This window comes from Camarhynchus parvulus, chromosome 5 (genome assembly GCF_901933205.1).
Source record: "Camarhynchus parvulus chromosome 5, STF_HiC, whole genome shotgun sequence".
Lineage (NCBI taxonomy): Eukaryota > Metazoa > Chordata > Aves > Passeriformes > Thraupidae > Camarhynchus > Camarhynchus parvulus.
The window spans coordinates 14873522-14888266 of NC_044575.1; the positions used below are offsets into that span (position 1 = coordinate 14873522).

The following is a 14745-nucleotide window of genomic DNA, read 5'->3' on the forward strand; positions in this document are numbered from 1 at the left end:
CGCTTGCTAGCGGACAGCTCTTGAGCGCCTCCCAGGGTTCCCGTTAATTCCTTAGGGCCGGGGACGTGCCGCCACCCCGCAGGGGTCACGGAGGCTGCTCCGGTTCCGCGGCATCCCCGGCAGCGGGCGGGCGGCCGCGAGCCCGCGGCCCCTCCCGCGGCGGAGCGCGGCGCTGGAGCGGCCCCGCGCGGCTGCCGGGGCCCGTTCGCCTCCTGCCCCACGGCTCGGCACGGAGCCGGCGGACACCGAGCATAATGACAGCCAAGAGGCATCCCGTTATCCCCGCTGAGAGCAGCGTGGCATGAAGCCTCGTCGCCACAGCTGCGGGGAAGGCACCTCGCACCTTTCCTCTGCTCCCCGCAAGGCAGCGATACCGTGACTGCCCTACAAATGTGCTATCAGGGGCCCAAAATGCAGATGGCCACATCCCCCCAGAGGACCCAAACTGTGGAAGCTAAAGACAAGCCAACAGGGTGCACTAGGAGCCACAAAAATAAATAGCCAGTTTGAGGCTTCTGCCAACCAGAGGCTGCTTTGGTGGGTGAAGCTTGGCTGTGATACCCCAAACCAGCCGGGCTGTGGGAGATGATGGGCGGCTGGAGGAAAGGATCGCCCAGGTTAAAATAGGAAGGGAGGGCAGCACTGTGTGGCCCTTGTATAATGCTCTTTGGACAGAGCTCTGGAGTTCACTCAGTACATGTTGGCACTCTTTTTAACAGCCTGTTCTATGGAGTGGCATGCTCCAAACTATACCAGAGAGTAAGGCAACAAATAAGCATTACAGAGAAGTTTGACTATATCTTCAGGCAGCCAAGACATTCTCCACTGATCTGTACATACCCATCTGTTGGTTTAGATGTGGTAATTGCAGGCACACATTAAAGACACTTCAGCAAAAGAGAGGGGAGTTACACATTCTGCTTAATTCATGGGAACTGAGGCCCGTTTGGGCATCTCAAACAGAGAAAGGAAGATGGTGTATTGAGAAGGTGAAAACATTAATTTCAGTGGCTGCTTTGCACTGAATTTTCAGGTGTCAGCTTCTCATTTCTGCCATCAGTATCATTTCCCCCAGTTACACAGATTAGATAAATCTCTTTAAAGTTAGTGTATGACAGCAATGCAATTATTTTATATTAAGCAAGATTTCATGCTCAACAACCTATCTGTTAATTTCTGCCCTTCATATGGGAAAACACACCTTGAGCAGCACTTTACCACTTATTCCTCCAGCTCCAAGGCTGGAAGCTGCTCTGTGCAGGCTAAGCCCCACATGCAGGCTCTGTTTCGAAATGGAGCTTATCTCACAGTGCAGTTTACTACTGTCAACGTGGTCCAGGCCCAAACAGGCTGATGGAGAGGAGAAAGGGGGGATTTCCACTCTTATGCTACTTCTCCACCCTCTCCTTGTAGGCTGAAATTCAGGGTCCTGCACAAATCCCCTATGCCTGCTGCCACGCTTTGTATGAATGTTTGCAGTGAGGTGGGAAAAAGAGGGCCTAATTTTGCTGTCACAATTCGGGGGAAGCATGTGAGACTCAAAATCACACTGCTAAGGTTTCCTCACACAAACCATGTGTTGACTTGATGAGGAGAAAAAAAATACCCTGGGTATTGTCATCACCATAGTTGCTTGGCAGATAAACACATTCCCTCTGAAAGTTGCATACACAGGACCTTGGCAAAAGAAACTAGGCACAGAATGATGCAATACTCAGCCTTAAGAGCTCTGCAGGGTGATGCTTTTTAAAAAATGTCCCCTAGCAGCACAAAGTGGAACAACAGGACCTCCTTCTCCAGGCTTGCACTCTCCTGGGCATAAGGCAATGCAGACCCCAGCACTGGAGGTTAAGGGTGCCAGCCCCAGGTGACAGAAAGCCTCTCCCAGCCAGTCCCTGCAGGTATGGATACGCACCATGGCAGTGAGGCACTGCGATTCCCGCACTGTGGCAGCGGAGCTCAGCAGGGCTGCCAGGATCAGGGTCATGCTCAGGCAGATCCCAAAGTAGAAAGCTGGAAGACAGACGTGGGAGTTGTGGTCAGATGCCAGAGGCCTAGTATGATGCTTCATCCAGAGAGGGACCAAAAAGTGCATTTTGGGGAGCTAGCCCCAAATGACCAGGTTGCAGAACTGAATTTTTTCTGTAATTTATTCAATACCCCCTGTCTGTGTGTGCTTTGCTGTGTATGTCTGGCAAGGCTGTAAGCCTCTGAGGGGTTCTCACAGTTCCAGCAGAGTGAAGCAGACTAAAACTGTGTTGGTCCATCCAACAGACCAGAAGCTGCCAATTACTTCAGCATTCTGATAAGGATCCCCCCCTAATGGGGGGTGCTGGTGCAGCAGCTGTCCCACAGCCTCTATCAGGACTCCGGGCACTGCTAATCTGGCGCAACACTCACCCTCTGGTTTCCTCCTGGCTCAGGCAGGATCACAGCCAGTACCCTGGAGCGGGGCTCAGGGACCACAGCGCTGCAAAGGGCTTTGCTAGCCTAACCACACAGAGGTAGTGCCTGTAAACAAGGCAAGTGGAAGCGTTGCTGGAGATGGGTGATCGGGGGTGGGAGAGCCTGCAAGGCTGCAGTCAGTGCCAATATATATGTGTAGGAACAGGGAAGGAATACGCCTTAGCCTTGGGCTAATATCGTTTTTGCACCTGCCTTGTTAAACTGAAATTGAGAACCAAGATCTTGAGAGAATATGAGTGTGTTTAAGACCAGAGTGCAGCTTGGGAGAAGCAGCAGATGCAAGTGCAGTAGTGGTAAGCAGGGCGTTTTAGTATCTGAGCTATCTTTGCTCTAGCCTTGTACCTGAGACTCAGTTTATACTTCTCCCTTGTGAAAGCAAAAATACCACACATTTCCTCAGAAAAGCTCAAGGTGCTGCCATGCATCTCTCCTCCCAGCCTTAATTTTCTATGTTCTGCTTCAACTCCTGTAGTTCCTCTCCTCATTCTTCCAGTCTCCTGCCAGCCCCAGTGCACTTTTAGTGACTGAGGAGCTCCTCCTGAGCTCTTACCACAGCACAGGGGTCAGAGAATAGAGGAACAGGTGCAAACACAGAAGCACCTGAGCACCCCATGCACCCACAGCATCCTTTGGTTACAGGCATGCAGGTCTGATAAGGGGAAAGAAAGTGCCTGTGGGACTGTGATAGTCCTAATGCATCCTCCAAAACCCAACTCCTTCCTCCTCTTGAGATACCCCTGAATTTTCTTCTACAGCTTTAAGGAATTTTGCAGCTCTGGGTATCACCAAAGGTCTCACTGGGATGTGACCACAACATACCTGTGTGGTGGATGACTTTGTAGGCGTTGCTGTCCAGGGAGACGTTGCTGATGAGGGTGAAACGGAGCCCGTAGTGGGCGACTGTGCTCAGCACGGCGATGGAGAGCCCCAGCAGCTGGAAAAGAGGGGTTTCAGGAATGGATTTACAAGGCAACAGCTCTTGGCTGGGTGCACACAAAGATTTGAGTGTATCTGGATACTCCTGAGCCCCATGCAAATGCAGACAGCCTCATCATCCAGAGATCACCACATGTACCCCAAAATGCACATAAAAGGACAAACCCGAGACACTTAAAAATACTAAAGCTGTTTTTTCTCTCTTGCATTATAAGTGCATGTATCACTGTGCAGCCCACAGTCTCTTGGCCAGTGCCTATGGGTTAAATTCCCATCACATGAAGAAAACTGAGAGGATCGATGCTCTTGCAGCACACCTGTGCAGTGCCACCCTACTCTGTGCACGTCTGGCTGTGAGGGCTGCCATCATGTCTGGCTGTGAGGGCTGCCAGCTTCAATAGGGGTTTTGAGCAGGGGTGAAGCTCTCTGCTCTGCTCTTTGCAATAGTCTCAGTGCCTGCTGTTGCCTCTGTTTCCTATGGCAGAGCACAAAGACCTGAGTCCTGTACTACTCTAAGTTGTCTGTGGTGGTTTGTGTCTCTGCAAGGTGTTGTCTGTTTCTGTACCACCCCTGAGAGCACCAGTATGCCTAAGGCATGGGGTAACTACTTGCATGTCCATACCTCTCCAGGTGATGGAGAGGGAACATTTCTGATGGCACCTGGCTCTAGGGCTGGGCTCCTTTCAGCATGACTTGTGGCAGAGCTGGGACAAAGGGACCAGCAGCAAAATGAACTCCAAATCTAGTGCAATGAGCCTGGAAAATACAAAATGTAAGGCTACTCCCTAGCTCTGAAGATAAGGCTTCATCATTTTGTGCCTTTACAATACAGAAACATGAGGCAGCTATACCTGTGTCAAATGTGACAATGTGATCTCAACATAATCCCCTCTGTGTGACATTTTCTAATAGCTTTTGCTGGAGGCTTACAGTCTCAGAGACTAAATCCATCCAAAACATAGCATTTTGTCTAGCCTAATTTGTGGCACCTTCTGATCATTCAGACTGTGCATTACTGCATATCTTGACCCACACCCAGCAAAATATTATGCGCAACATCAGTTAGCTCAGATTTCTGAGAAACACCAGTCTAAAATCCTCCCAACAGCGAGAACGTGATTCTAACCATTCACAGCAACTGTGCCTTAATGTCTGCTCTAAACATGCTTAGTACCAATCTTCCTTTCATTTCCTCCAAGTGGCATATTCTGTTATTTGGAAGAGAGAACAACCTTACAGCCACTGCAGTCCTGGAATGTTGAAATTTGGAAAAACTACAAACTTCATTTGTGGCCCAAAATAAGGTATTACCTTTTAATAACCCTTAACAAGCCACCAACCCTCTTTGAACTAAATACAGATTATTATTATTACTGTTGTTATTATTATTTTTAGGCTGGCAAGTTTTGATGAAGCGAAAAGGCAACAAGAACATACAAGTCAAAGCATCCACAAGAAGTCTTCTCCAGTTTCTACCATTTCCCATCAGCTTTAACAGCAGATGTCCAGAAACTCCCCTTGAATTTGCTTCAAGAGCTGATAAAGAGAGTCCCTGGAATTGCTTTCGCTTTGTAGTGCCGATCCACATGTTTCTCACACACACTTCCACCAAAGCCTTGTGGTTTCATATCCTCACTGATCCCACCTGCAGTCGACCACCCTCCCAGCAACAAGCGTGACTCTCTCTTTTGCTCCAAGGAGACAGGAGCAAATATCTTTTTAGCTCCCACCCATTCTGCCAGCAGTGACATTTTCTTTCTCCTTGGAGGAAGCTGCTGAGTTGTGAAAGGGCTGCAGTGGTGTGACAGCCATGAGAAACCAGAAGTCTATCAGAGGAGGGGGGGGATGCTGGTGGCCAGCGATAACCACCCATGGTGCAATGATAACTCAGGCAGTTGGCTGTGCTTGCCCTCCACCCGCCAAAAACAGAACGTGGGAAAACCATCCCCTCTCGGAGTGGGGATGGGAAAGGCAACAGCTCACCTCGGTTCTGCAGAGATCCCCCCAAACCTGCCTGCTCACCATGACACAGAGGCTGGTCACCAGCAGCTGGCACTTGGTGGTCCTCATCCCGCACCTCAGTTCCATGGCAGCTTGTCCCCAGAGAGAGCTGGCAGTTGGTCCCTCCAGCTCTTGATAAAACCTGGGTTTCCACCAAAGGAGGCATGGCCACAGTGGGGCCTCTCAGGAAGTGGAGTCCCCACCACGTGCTGATGCACCTCCTCCTGCCTGATTATTAAATCCTCTTTAGGGCAGTCACCTTCTGCACAGGCCCTCAGTTAGCTGCTGTCAGCTCCCATGCAGCCAGCTGGGGAAGAAGGAAAGGCATACAGAAAAACAGCCTTTCATGGAGTTTGGAGCAAAGCTCCTTTAAAAAATAATTAAACTGATTAGTCAAGAGTCAGTGTCAAAATATCCCAATTTTGACTTTAACTGGGATGCAGTTTTGCTTAATAAACATTCTCCATAACATTTTTTTCATAATAAATATAAATAATATTTTGTAAAAACATCTAGGAAAACACTATTTTTAAAAAATAACCTATTGTTTAAAGAAAATATTAAACCCCCCAAACATATCTATTTAAGAGTCTTCTCTCCCCATGTAATAGCACCACATGGTAATAACCTTTGGCTGAGCCTCTATTAGAACTTGTATTTGCAGATAAGGGAAAAAACCACATTTGGTAGTATTTTATTCAGGAAAATAGTTATACGGAATATAACCCCCTACTCACGAGACCCTCACTTCCTGTGGACATTTTAACTCTTCCTTTCCCCTCTCCTAGCACTGAAGACTCCATGGACCCATGGCTGCAGAAGACTCAGGTGATTTCTTCAAAACCAGCTGTCTCCTGAATGCATATTTCTTAAAAGTAAATTGCAAAGAAGACTCAAGAAGGATCTGGCCGAAGTGAGCCTGAATGACTGAGTGCCTTAATTATCCTTCCTTTTGGAACCAGACTGGTGGAGAACAGGTGAATAATTGCATTCCCGACAGGTGGCAAACAAAGGGAGTAAAAAAGTAAAACCATCCCACAACAGTAACTGCAGTAACAGGAAGATGACAAAGAAGGAGGAGGAGAGGAGTGAAAAAAGGAAGGAAGATGCATTTTGTAAAGCAAAGAGAAGAGAAAGTGAGTTGCACAAAGCCATGAGCGTGGGGGAAAGCATGTTATGATTTTCTGACTACATCACTACTTTCTTGCAAGTTTTCCTGCAGATCATCTTGGTTGCAGCCTTCCCAGACACCAGTGAGAGCTGTCACAGCCAGTGCCAAAAACAGGTATCCCCATGGGTCCCTGCCCTGATGCCCAGGAGGAGACACTGACATACCCATGTGCAGAGACCTTCCTCCTCTGGCCACCAACTGGAGACCACCTGAGGAAAACCAACGGATAGACAGCAGGGCAGGAGGGCACTGGGGAGAGGACAACAGGCTAGTGAGGCAGCTGATGCCAAGCCACCCACATTTAGGAGCTGGACCCTTGGGAACAGACCAGGTGGGGAAAATGCCTTATAAAACACTGACAGTATTAGGATTGCATCAGAATTCAGAACTGTGGGCACTCATCACTTCTTCTGTACTAGAGGACAGACGGGGGTGCTGTCACCTGCATTTTCAAGGGGAAGGATCCCTGGTACAAAAATAATGAAGCTGGCCCACCAGTGGAGTTACAGGTTAAATCTGGAAGGGCTGCAAGAAAGTATGAGCACAGCTCTGTGTGTAACACCAAGCCACGTCAGCCCAGCCACGAGCGACACTCACCGTGTCACCTGCCCTGAGCACACCCAGCGACTGTTTCACAGCTGCGGACAGGGGAAAAAACCATGGAGCCCGCCTCCGTTTCCCCCTGGATCCCACTTCCTTCCCCAATCCTAAACACCTGCCACCGCAGAGACCTGTGCGAAGCCATGTCTCACACTAGAGGTCCCCACAGGCCAGCAGAACCCTTTCCCGAAGGGTGAGATAGTCGACGTGAGCTTTCTGAAGGGCATTTCCCTCCCCAGTTCCCTAAGTCTCATCCGTTCCTGCAGAAGCCTCACACCTCACCTCATGTCCACCTGAGAGGTCTCAAAATCGTCATCTGCACGCCTTGTGAGGGCTGCTAGTTTTCCCACAAAAGATGTCCTGTCTCCTTTTGTCTCCAGCCATAAAAACGGGTACTTTCACTGACTCGCGGAGCTCTGAAAGCAGGTCTGTAACTTCAAACACCTGTGTTTAAACAGCTCCTTCCTCTGTTTTGGTTGAAAATTACTATTCCTGAGTAGATTGGCCATGTCTTCTGATGCTTCTCCCACCTGCAGTGCTTGGTGCCTGCCTTTGTGCCCACCCTGCCTGCTGGGCTCAGGGGTGGAGGGATTTTCTGCTGTTCCTTTTTTCTCTCTCTTACCCTCTATCCCATACAGGTATGCTTTGAAAGTTTCCTGTTTGGGGCACAGCATATGTGGATTTCTAACATCACAAAAATAACAAGAGCAAAAGGAGTTGCTGCCTCATGTTCACAAAAGCCAAAAGGAAAGTCGCTCCCTCACCCAAAAGAAAGCAGGAGCATCAGTAGAGCTGGGATATTAAGATGTTGGGCTGTGATTAAGGGCACATTTGGCACATGGAAGGGCACTGCTGAAGGGAGAACAGGGGACTCTGTGTGCTCATCCTACCTGTGCCCATCAGCACGGCAAGCTGTGCAACACTTCACTTTCTATGGGATTAACCTTCCTCTGGGTGCCCTGTTGTTGGAACACACCTGCCTCAGCAGGCACACACCGACCTCTCTGCCCATAGAGGTGAGAAGCAGGGTGCCCCTCAACCTCATCCCAGTGAGAAGAGAAGCAGGGCTGGTGGCATGCCAGGAAATCACCCTCACAACCAGCATGTGAGCTGGGTGGCAGCATGGCTCTTCCAGCAAGACTCGGACTCCTGCCCACCCTGGCAGGTTTCATCGATTGATTCCCTTTGCAAAAGCCCAATTTATCACTCCCAAAAGCGGTGCAAAAACCACAGGTGACCACAGCTCCTGCCTGTAGCTTCCTACCTTATCTCTGGTTATCAGCTGGAGCATGGAAAGATGGTAGTGAGTCTGAAAATACCCCAGGGAGCACAGGTGCTCTCTTTCTAGCCTTGTGGCAGCTTGCAGATTTCTGTTACGAAAAACCTCATCCCCAGCTGCATAGGTCTCAAAGGGATGTGCCATCTCATCCAGAAGGGAAGGCTTGATTTAAAATAGGGAACAAAGCCAGATCATATTTTTTTGCAAAGCTATAAACCCCCAACCCTCTTCTGAGCTGGAGGAAAACGATGCCCACTCTGTCAGAGAGATGTTCTGAAAGAGCTGGGGGATTTGATGTGTTAATGCTGCATGGGGTGAACTTGGGACACTAAACACAAATGGACAAGAAGAGGCTGAATTCATCCTGATGCTTTCTTGACATCCACTTTTCCAGCTCTCACTCCATCAGTGCAGCCACCAGTGATGGAACAGCAGCACCCCAGCCTTGGCTGCTTGAACTCTGTCAAGAGAAACTTCCCCCTTGGCTTTGGGGCACTGCTACTCATGCTCCTGAGAAAGGATGGTCTGGAAGCAAGAAGGAGGATGCCACCCAGGAGCCAAAACTACACCCATCATCCAGGCAGGACACACCTGTGCAGGTCTCTGCTGCCTCTCAGAAGCCTCCTCCTTTTCCAGCCCGCAGCACCATTGGGGAAAATTCCTCTCCTCCACAGCAGAAAGCAGCTCCAAATGTGTCAGATTTACAAGTGTCAGTGGCTCAGCCCATTCGGTCCCTCAGCTACTGCCCATAACACGGCTGGATTCACCCTAAAGCTCGCTCGTAAATAAACATGTCCATATCAAACCGCAGTGCAGCCGTAGGCATGCTGGGAGGCCAGGCAGACCTCACAGCCTGCGCCTGTCTTCCCAGCACATCACAAGGATGCATTGTAAAGGCTGCTTAGCATTCATATAGCACATACACACAATCAAAGCTAAAAATCAACTTTTAAACCCGGGGCCATCTCTTTTCAAGAAAGGAAAGAGAGGAGGAAAGGGGGGGGTGCTGGGCTTTGCCAAGCTTCAGATGCACCATACAGCTCCACTGTGAATGGAAACAGGGCTGGCTGGAGGCTGCAGTGGAAGGCACAAAACCAGAGAGAAATCATAATATTTCCAAAGCACTTCTTTACTTATTATTATTTTCAAAATGTGTCTCAGAAATCCTCTAGTGATTCCTAGGCAATTTAAAATTATTATAGGTGAACAAATAAAATGTCAGAAGAGTTATTAAAAATAGTTCATCAAGCCAGAGAAAGAATACATTGGAAAAGAGCATAAGCTGAAGGCAGGGAGCTCCCTTCAAAGAATAAACTCAAATGAACTTCTTTCTCCGCTGAAAGTGAAAGAACTGTACTCATAGCTATAAAGCACAGTGCTCTACTCAAGTTAAATTATTTTTTCTTTTTCACATGCTATCTAATTGCAAACCATAACTGCCCAGGAGCCAGCTGTGCAGGTGATAGACCTGAAGATACAATGTGAGCCATGCCCCATGTAGCCCTGCTCCTGGCAGAACCAGTGTGAGCGCAGCCCAGCCTGGTAAACAGGCTCACCAAGAACAGGGCTGCTTAACTGCCCATCATCCTTTATTTCTCACATTCATCCTCTCAAGCTTTATTGCAACTGGACCTCCATTGCCTTCCACTGTAGTCCTGAAAGTTTGGGTAAAATATCCTAAAAATCTCATGTCAGCTGGCTGTAATGCATGGGTGGCACCAGGACTGACCCAGCACTGCACCTGCAGCCTTCCTGCTGACACACATGCCAGCCAGGGGCAGCGCTTTGCTCTCACCTTTGGCAGGTGCAAGAACTAACATATAGTGTAGAGGCCCTTTTCCCTTTTCCCTGAGCATCATTTGGCCACCTTGCAGCACATGAAGTTAAAAGGTGCCCACACCAACCATGCAGTTACCATTTTGCCTTACCTGCTACAGAAGAGGAGAATTTCTTCTCCCCACTCTCTGGGGATGGGTAGCACATTGCTGGATGCTCTCTCTCCCCAGATTATGATCAGGAAGTTGATTGTGAACACAGACAGTGTTTAATGATGTCTTGTTCTACTGGATCCTTACATAGTCATTAAGTTTATAAAGAGATTTCAAAGGAGATTGCATTTGTCTGAGTACAAGATGTACTTACCCACCTACCTTCCTGCAGACTGTTGGGAAGCCAGCTGCACTGCTAGGAAAGTGTAAGCACTTGCTGTGTGCTGTGCTCAGGCCCAGACCCGATGGTCACATCTGGATGGAAAAATCAGCAGCCCTGAAGCCAATTTGGACAAGTTAAACTCATCCCTGAGCTGAGTGTAGAATCTCTGTGGCTGGAGGCTGCCTGCTCTCCCTTGAGACTGGGTGTACTGGTGTGCGTTATTAATGAAAAAAATTCCCTGTAGCTATTTTTGTATGATAAAAATCCAGTTATTACTCTTGAGTGTGGCATTTTGATACAGAAGGCTTTCTCTTGAAAAGTTTCAAGGGCAGCAGCTTCCCCTTTCCTGTGTGAAAGGTTTTCAGCAGAAATTAGAGACAAGGTAATAAAAGAACATCAGCATTACTCCCCTGAAATAATGCTCCTACTGACTAAGCTATGTCTGACAGCGAGCACAAGGGAAGCCCCTTGCTCCAGCCAAGGCACTTTTGCAGATGCTGGAGACAAGTGCATGACATGGCCTGAGCTGAGCAAGCAACCTGTGCACTCCCAACAAGGCACAGGCAGCTCCCCTGTGCTGCTGGGAATCCACCAGGAAAAACGTTCCTGCCTGCACTGCATGCCATGGGCTGCTCCTCTCGGGTTAAGTCCATCAGAGAAGCTGTAGGGCTGCTCGTTGCTTTGCCCCCAGGTCTACAGCACAGCCAAGAATGTCTCAGGAGCTGCTGGATTTGGGTGCTAAGGCTCCTGTGTGTCTGACTACCAGAAAATCAAAGTGCCCACAGGATTCTTACTGTCAGGAATTTCAGCTCGGCTGCCTGTGACACTGCAGTGGGGCTGGTTCCTTCAAGCCACTGCCATTGCAACCAATCCCCAGGGAAAGTATTTGTCTTTCAACACAGTGGAGCCTTGCACTCCCCAAATACCCCACACAGGTACAAAAAAAGGCCCCTCCATGTCACATCAAGGAATCATGGATAGCTCTTTGAACAACCATTTTTGGCTTAGATACACCGGAGCACCAGCAGCAATGAGGTTCAGGGCAGCCAGGGGAATACAGACCCTTTGATACCCAAATCGTGCTGCAGAGCCTTGCTGGCACCTGTCCATGTGATGACACATCCTCACCACCAAGTTGGTCTCAAAGACACCAGCTCGGAGCATTTTCTTGACATTGGCTTATGTTCGCTCCCAAAAAGTGAAGCCTTGTAACTGAACTGCCTCACACTGTTGGATTTTTTTTTTTTTTTTTTTTTTTGAAAGGCTGGGTGGGAGCAAAGCCCTGAGGACAGCTCATCCTGAAGCTGTGAGAGTGGACACAGCCCCAGGGCAGTGGGTTCATGTAGCTCCCCCTCCATCCATCTTGTTTATTTCACAAAACACCATGCAAGTTATTTCTTCCCACAAGTTCCCAGGACTCCAAGGGACAGCTCCTTTGTCCTCCCAGGTATCAGAATGCACCTTACCCTGCTGCTCTTCCCGCCGGAGCTGGAAGAAAGGCTTGCTTGATGGAGAGCCAAGGAGGATTGCTTGGCATGGCAGAGAGAAGCCGGGCTGCAACCCCCCGAGCTACAAAAGCTTTGCATTTTCCTTCTTGCTTCTACGTCTTTATCCTTGAAACTCCCATTGAAGCCCAAAAAGCCGGTCTGTGGAGAACGGCGTTGGTAAGAGGACCCACGCCACTACTATAAATCTTTGTTACTATACATTTTTGGTGGATGTACCAAAGCAGAGCCCCGGTGCGTCCCGTCTGTCTGTCAGGCAAGCACGGACCGGCGGCCAGGTGCGGGCACTCAGCGCTCCGCAGGGAAAGCCAGCCCTGGGAGCAGCGGGGCTGCCGCCTCCGGCACGCTGGCACCGCGGGGTGCCCGGCCCGGGGAGGGGGCGGGCTGCTGGCACACCTGAAGGGACAGGACCCGGGCCTCCACCTCACCTGGGGCAGCGGGGAGCCCGGCTGCTCCCCAGCGCCCGCCGTGAGGCGCGGGGGAGGCGGGGCGAGAGTGCGGCCCCACCCCCGAGTAATAATAAAAACTAAATTAAAATAAAATGTTAAAAAACTGCCAGGGCAGGGGCGGTGATTTGAGGGGAGGGTTGCAGCGGGCCCGCGGACGGCGGTGTGTGTGTGTCTGTGGGTGTTTGTGTGTGCGTGTGAGGGGAGGGGGGGCGGCTGCCGGCCGCCGGCGGCGCCACGCGCCGGGCGCGCGCGGGGGCGGGTGCGCGCGCGGGGAGGGCGCGGGCGGGGGCGCGGCGGCGGCGGGCGCGCGTGGCGCGGCGTGCGCGGCGCGTGCGGCCGGCGGGGGCCCGCGAGCGGCGGCGGCGGCGCGTTGATAAGGGGCCGGCCGGCAGCGGGACTCGCCGCAGAGGCGCGGAGCGGCGGCGAGAGAGCTCGGGCATAGGGGTGAACTGCCCCGCGCCGCCCACCCCCGCCTCCTTTGCCTCGCTTTAAATTTAGTTTTGAGATTTTTTATTTAGTTTTAAAGTTTTGGTTGTTGGGGGTTTTTTTTGTTTGTTTGGTTTTTTTGTTGGGTTTTGGTTTTTTTCCGCCCGCCGCCACCGTGGCCGCCCGGCGATGAACGGCGGGGCTCTGCCGCCGCTGCCCCCGCCGCAGCCCGCGGCCGCCGGCGGCCCGCCTCCCCGAGCTGCTGCGCTGCAAGCGCCGCCTGGCCTTCGCCGCCCTGCCGGGCACCGGGGCGGCGGCGGCGGCCGCCGTGGCCCGTCGGAACGAGCGGGAGCGCAACCGCGTGCGCCTCGTCAACCTGGGCTTCGCCGCCCTCCGCCAGCACGTCCCCCACGGCGCCGCCAGCAAGAAGATGAGCAAGGTGGAGACCCTCCGCTCCGCCGTCGAGTACATCCGCGCACTGCAGCGGCTCCTCGACGAGCACGACGCCGCCGCCTCTTTCCCCGACGGTCGCGGACGGGTGGCCGTCGGGGAAGTTGGCGGCGGCGGGTACTCCTCCGCGTCGCCCTCCTTCGCCTCCTCCGCGCCCGGCTCGCCGTGCTCCTCCGAGGAGAGCGGCTACGACGTGGCGCTGAGCCCCGAGGAGAGGGAGCTGCTGGACTTCACCAGCTGGCTGGGGAGCTACTGACACGGCGGGAGGTGAGGGGCAGCGGAGGGGAGGGGGCACCGCTTCCTGCCCCGGCGCTCGGGGGAGCGGGGCACGAACCCACCGCGGCTCTCCTCACGTCTCTCCGCTCAGCCCGCAGCACATCGGCACCCGCGGTCTCGCCGGCGGCATCACCCGAAAGTACTGACCTCCACCCCGGCGTGGCCCCGCTGGCTGCTCTTCTCGCCGGGTTCAGCCGTCGTCTTCTGGCTGTGGAAAGTGCAATGGGGTAGTTGACTGCGGGGTCCCGCTCCTTGCGCGGGGACAGCGGCTCCGCCTGCCCGCCGGGAGCTGCCGACCCCACGGGAGGATGCCCGAGCGAAGCTGCTTTCCCCCGCCGCTGCTGTCTGGTGTTGCTTTGGAGGGGTGGAAAAGGGAAAAAAAAAGACATTAGAAACACTTGATACTTCCTTATTTCTGGAGGGGGAGGGAATTTTTTATCATGTCAGATTCTATTTTATATGTAACTTGAACTGCCTATAGGGACATTGGTGTATGAAGACTTATTTTTGTACAACAAACCTTAGAGAAAAGGGATGAGATGGTTCTATTTTTAGCAGATCCTATCCATTTGTTCTTGAACACTACCAGCTGGAATGTTTTGGGAACATACACCTTATAGATGCAAAGGTGTTTCTTTGTTTGTTTTTTAATTATTCTTTCCAAACACTTTGGTAAAAGACTGTAAACTTATGTTGTGTTTTAACGTGGTGTCTGAGTTTGCCTGGTGTGAAGGTCCACCTCTCTGAAAACTGAAGTTTTTTTAAAAAAATGTATTGAAGGCATTTTTGTATGCACTTGTTAGGGTTTCTTATGTTGTACATATGCAGTTTTTAAGAGAGTATCATATTTTATGTAAATTGACTTTATAAATAAAAATCTATTTATAAATGGCTTCAGGGCTGTAAGATGTATGTGTGTATTTGCCAGAATTGCCCAAGGTGACTTAACTGTGGCCTGAAGGGGTGGAAGAGGGGAGTGAGGAGCAGTACAGCAGAGAGGCAGTTCTCCCTGGACCAGGTTTCATGTGCAGAAGG

General features: G+C 51.1%; 2 protein-coding genes across 2 annotated transcripts in view; one reads left to right on the plus strand and one right to left on the minus strand.

Annotated features, from left to right (window-relative positions):
• Positions 1–5490, minus strand: part of TSPAN32 (tetraspanin 32) — a 28888-nt gene extending 23398 nt beyond the window's left edge. Inside the window, exons 1-3 of the mRNA XM_030949757.1 lie at positions 5425–5490; positions 3286–3400; positions 1916–2013 (exon numbers count right to left, since the gene is read on the minus strand). Coding sequence (XP_030805617.1) covers positions 1916–2013; positions 3286–3400; positions 5425–5490 — 279 coding nt within the window. The remainder of the gene's footprint in view (positions 1–1915; positions 2014–3285; positions 3401–5424) is intronic.
• A 7683-nt stretch (positions 5491–13173) lies between these two features.
• On the plus strand, positions 13174–14505 carry ASCL2 (achaete-scute family bHLH transcription factor 2). Its single transcript, XM_030949758.1, is given in 4 exon segments — positions 13174–13201; positions 13204–13233; positions 13236–13701; positions 13802–14505. Coding segments are annotated over 3 exon segments (513 nt in total). The 3' UTR covers positions 13691–13701; positions 13802–14505.
• The last annotated feature ends 240 nt before the right edge of the window (positions 14506–14745 follow it).